The sequence below is a fragment of the Branchiostoma floridae genome, chromosome 3 (genome assembly GCF_000003815.2).
Source record: "Branchiostoma floridae strain S238N-H82 chromosome 3, Bfl_VNyyK, whole genome shotgun sequence".
NCBI lineage: Eukaryota > Metazoa > Chordata > Leptocardii > Amphioxiformes > Branchiostomatidae > Branchiostoma > Branchiostoma floridae.
In genome coordinates this window covers 10,834,904-10,839,809 of record NC_049981.1, presented here as the reverse complement: position 1 = coordinate 10,839,809, position 4,906 = coordinate 10,834,904, and the positions used below count along the sequence as shown (strand labels likewise).

Here is a 4,906-nt window from a genome sequence, read left to right as displayed (position 1 = left end):
CACTGCGAAATCCACCGGTATTCCTCAGGTTATTCCCTGGTATCCCAGTACAGGAAAATGAACTCTAGTAACATCTCCGTGGCTCCTCCTGGATAACTATATATGGTAATATGGGGGTGGCTATGCAATGCCAGGAGACCATCGGTACGTGTCCCCAGCAGGGCCTTGGAGCAAGGTGATTGACAGCCTGCGCCCCCAGGCTAATAGAGTGACCTCGCTTCCTGGCTGAAGGAAATAATTTGACCCCACATGTGAGAATCTTTCCTTGTGAACCCACGTGTGTTAGCATGGCTTTCCCATTTGGTGATGATTTTTTGAACGACAAAGACTTCGGGAAGATTTTAAAGAAAAAAAGAAGACAGCCACCAAAGCTGTGGAGAGTTCAGGATGTGGTGGGGGAAGAGGACAGAGAAGGCCAGCTTTGGGTAAGCAGGGATAAGATGATATACCCCATGTACTTAGTGTTTTACTTCCACTGTCTTATACCCTCTATTCTCCTCTACATATGGACGTAAGGTAACATATTAGAGTGCTTACACAAACTTCAAGGAAATAAATGTGATATCTTAAAATATTGAAGAGCATGGTCTTCCTAGAAATTGCTTCTTCCTGGGCTACATTTTGAGAGAATGAAGGAAAGATGTACACTGTATTAAGTGGGTCACACATGACGTTGACCTTGTATGTGAAAATCTATCAAAATCAGACAACTTCAAACAAAGAGCTGTCATAAAAGGAAACATTTTATTTACAATAATTATTACAAAAATATTTACAGTACCAATGTTGATAGAATATGCACACTACAAATAAAACAGCAATAACTTGAATTTGCAGGTGAAAGTCAAATGGGCAGGGAAATGGCCTAGTCAACAGTACTCCTGGGTCCCTCTCCAGGAAAACCCAGAGTTGGAGGCCTACCTCCATCATTACAGGGAGGCCACTACTCTGGGTAGGGGAGGGGCCCAAGAAGCTGAAGACATCCAGCTTCAGTACTTGAGGACGGCCATCGACACCTCCTTGGGCAAAGGGACTCACAAGGCTGGCCAGTACGCCAGCGCGGCCAGTCTGACCCTCCCATTTCCAAGGAAAGAATTCGACAAGGTACATGTACAGATTGTTTCTTGCTTTCTCATCGCTAAAATTACAATACCATATAAACAGAACTTCACAAGACTGTGATGAAACTAAATCTAACTTTAATTACTCATGTGTATTTCTTTCTTATTTCAGCACTTTCGCCCACTGAAGATTGTGGGATGGCAGGCAGGGGTCTCTGGGCAACCAGAGACTTTCTCCTGCCTTCCACAAGAGCTCACCCCACTGCTTGGCAGAGGATGGCATCGGAAACCTCTGAAGTCATCCTCTGCCATCCGCATCAAAAGAGTAGGTGTCACCTGGCACTACAAGCCAGTGGTCAGGTATGACCACACTGGCTGTGCCAGGTGCACCTACAAGGGGCCAGAGAAGAACAGGCCACCTAAATGCTCACCAAAGGTACATATCACATGCACATGATAAACATGTAATAATGCAATAAAGGAATAATGTAATGCACTGATTATATAAGGCAGCACTCCTTAGATAATATGCATTTACATAATCTGACTGAGGTAAATATTTACAGTATTAAATGGCATATACTGTACATACATACTTTATATTATTACAATATTCAAGTTCAAGTTCAATATACAAGTTCACAATGTTTATTTACAGGAAACACAGCACATTGATGAGGGGTGGCTCTCAATGGTGCTCTCAAGAGAGCTGATCAACACCCTCCACCCAAAAAGGTACACTATTCACTTTTTATGGCGTTTTGAGGAACCTGCTAGTCCCTTATTACTTTGACTTTATTCAGATTGTTACCAGAACAATACAATGGGGAAACTAGGCAGCAGTCTGAAATGATGACCACATACATATACATATACAATATAAAAATGAACATAAAGCTAAGAGTTAAGAGTCAGTGGCACAGCTGGAAGTGAATCCCTTATGACTCATCACCGTCATCCCACAGGCCATCATCCTCTCTGTATCTATCATCATCCCCCTCCTCCCCATCTTCCTCCTGCTCCTCCCCCTCCTCCCCATCTTCCTCCTGCTCCTCCCCTTCATCCTGCGCTTCTGTTAACAGTTGGAAAAGAGTTCATCAATTAAAGTTCATACTAGTGAAATCCCACTCCTTCTAAGGGCCATTTTACACCACCAAGATTTATGAAATAGGCAATGTTAAATGTCACCAAAGTAAATTGAATGGCAGGCTGAAATATCTCACAGTAATTCTATGGTCTTTTGTAGTGTTGCAGACAGGTAATGCCACCATGGAGGTCGTTAAAATGAGATGCTCAGATATGACAAACCTTGCAATGCGGCTCTGCGCTGTGCAGCATTGGGGCCCATGATGGCCTTCTTCCTGTCCAGGTCATGAAGAATGCCAAACAAGTCTCTGTTCTCGTACTCCATGACCTGTGCAGATTCAAATTGAGACAGTTAGAAAAATAATGTGTATTTCTCTTACATTTTCAGAGGAAGGTGATGAAAGAAAAGACAAGGTAGACATCGACATACCTGCTGGGTCCACATACTCCCCCTGCCACTCCTCTGGCTTCCGTGGTGAAAGCGCCGGTTTTGAGTGTGGTTTTTCTAGGGAAAATTACAAAAATACGCACTGATCAGAACCTTATCAAAAGTCAACAATATATATCATTGTACATGGTATGCAGAATTTCATGCATTACTTGTATACAATTATTAGTTATTTCTTATTAACTTAAATGTAAGATATTATACATACTTGTTCGACACTCTCACAGGATAGGTCATTAAGGTATCTGTACTTGTCCAGGAATTGGGGCAGGTGGTAACACATAGTGTGGATATACGGAGTCACATGCTGAAAATAGATGAAACAAACAGCAATAAGACACAGTGATAACCCGTGTGTAATTTTTACTCCATTGTATGGATATATGGAGTCACATGCTAAAAACAGAGGTAACAAAAAGCAACAAGAACAGTAATAACGGTTTTGTAATGTTTTCAAATCAGTTTTACCACCTAATTAGCAGTTGCACTTGCCTCGTCAAATGTCACTTGACGAAAGGACCTTCCCCAGCACAGTGCTTTTTCCTTGAAGGAGCTAGCACTGAGGTGACCACTGTCTCCCGGTTTGGCTTTCATCGCCACTGCCAGCACCTCAAAGTCCTGTGAAAGTTAGTGTAGGAATTACTGTAGGACAATGAAAAAATAGACTATGTTTGCTTCCATTCCTGAATTAGAATTTCAGAACTTTGAGCATCAAAAATGGAAAAACAGCTTACTTTCCACAGTTGGACAACATTGTCCACCAGAAGAATTGGAACATCCTCATCCTCATCCTCATCCCCGGGAAGAGGGATCTGTGAAATATAAATTTCTACATTAAGTATGTCGCAATGAAATGTGAACAGATGTCAAAACTAGCTGGTGAGGAAAATTCAGCTTCTATCAATACATGGAATCAAATTTCTAAAACATACCTTGTCACTTTGGAGGAACTCTGTCAACCTTTTGACAAGGTCCCTCTTGTACCCAGTCTCCGGTAATCCACGTTTGCGAAGCTCGATCTTGAGCTCTGCCACAGGCAGGCTGGTGACCGCTCTCCCTCTCTCGTTCCAGGTGTCCCTAAGCACAGCTTTAAGATCGAGTTTCGCAAACACCCGCTCCAGTTGTTTGGCTATAAAGGAAATTAGTGTTAGCCGTGTCTTTGTATCTTTGTGCTTATAGATAACATTACCTTAGCAAGAAATTTTGATTGAAATGTTTGAGAACATGAAAAACATGTCAGAATAATCTATCTCACCATTCAGTTGGGACCATGTTTTGATGGACCCCTTCCCATCATCCCCCGTCCCCTCCATCAGCCTGAAGGGGACGCCAATGTCCTTCATGGCCTTCAGCAGATGGTCTGTTCTCTGTTGATTTATGGCCCACATAACCACCTGTGCATGAGGTAGAATTAGCATAAATATCCTACTTGTACTAAGGTGGATAGCACAAAAGTTAAATTGAAAATACAGTAATATTATAAGGTAAGCTCACTACCTGATTCAGCATCTTCCCCCGGATTCTCATGCCCTGAAACATGCATATTGGATATTATTGATATTTAGCAAGAAAAGGTGCTAAAAACAAATGTTCAGATAAAAAAAAATCTTCTATGCACAATTCCTCATTAAATATGTACCATGTGCAGCACATCTGGGACGATTTTGTCAAAGGGGATGTGGAGAAGGGCTGGAAGCACATGGCCCCTGTGCTCCCTCTTCCCTACAAACTTCTCATCATCACCTACGCGCCGCTGAATCGACCAGCTATCAACTGTATGGACAAAGTGAAAGATCTCTAAGATTGTTATGTGTTAAGGATACTATAAATGATGTTGTTTTTATGGCTCAAACAGTTAATATGATAACCAAGTTATAGATTACAGTACATACAGTTTATTATGTATGACATAAGGATGTTCACATCAATATCTGTGAGGATGGGCATGCTACAGTAATTGTCATATTTGGTTGATCAATGTACGGTAATATATGCACATCATGCTCAAATTATGATATATGATTGAAATCTTGTCAAGTTTAGAGCATTGATACTTACTGTTGAAGTTGGCAATGTCCTCTTTGGTGCAGTGGCACCACAGACAGAATGCCTTGCTGCTGGCTTGGTTCAATCCCAGGAGTGTGGCCAAAAATTTCCAGTCGGCAGTTAGGTACCTTGGTTTGAATGGTGCACAGAAAATGTTTAAATAAACTATAATACACTATTGATATTTCAATTTCTTTCTTTACACACATACTTACTGTTGGGTTTAATGCCCATTACATACTGCATTTCTGCATATGGTAGTAAG

At 41.5% G+C, this 4,906-nt stretch overlaps 2 protein-coding genes across 2 annotated transcripts; one reads left to right on the top strand and one right to left on the bottom strand.

Moving 5' to 3' along the window:
• Nucleotides 1-12: 12 nt before the first annotated feature.
• LOC118412449 lies at nt 13-1,882 on the top strand. The gene is made up of 4 exons (XM_035815321.1): nt 13-425; nt 838-1,104; nt 1,234-1,497; nt 1,720-1,882. Exons 1-4 carry the CDS (start codon nt 288-290, stop codon nt 1,852-1,854), a joined length of 804 nt encoding a protein of 267 aa, XP_035671214.1. The 5' UTR covers nt 13-287; the 3' UTR covers nt 1,855-1,882.
• Nucleotides 1,883-1,979: 97 nt separating this feature from the next.
• On the bottom strand, nt 1,980-4,809 carry LOC118412456. The gene is made up of 11 exons (XM_035815330.1): nt 4,654-4,809; nt 4,235-4,368; nt 4,093-4,125; nt 3,851-3,989; nt 3,528-3,724; nt 3,330-3,407; nt 3,088-3,213; nt 2,804-2,902; nt 2,578-2,652; nt 2,370-2,475; nt 1,980-2,133 (listed from the first exon to the last, which is right to left on the bottom strand). The coding sequence occupies exons 2-11, from the start codon at nt 4,235-4,237 to the stop codon at nt 2,000-2,002; spliced, it is 990 nt and encodes a 329-aa protein (XP_035671223.1). The 5' UTR covers nt 4,238-4,368; nt 4,654-4,809; the 3' UTR covers nt 1,980-1,999.
• Between the last annotated feature and the right edge of the window lie 97 nt (nt 4,810-4,906).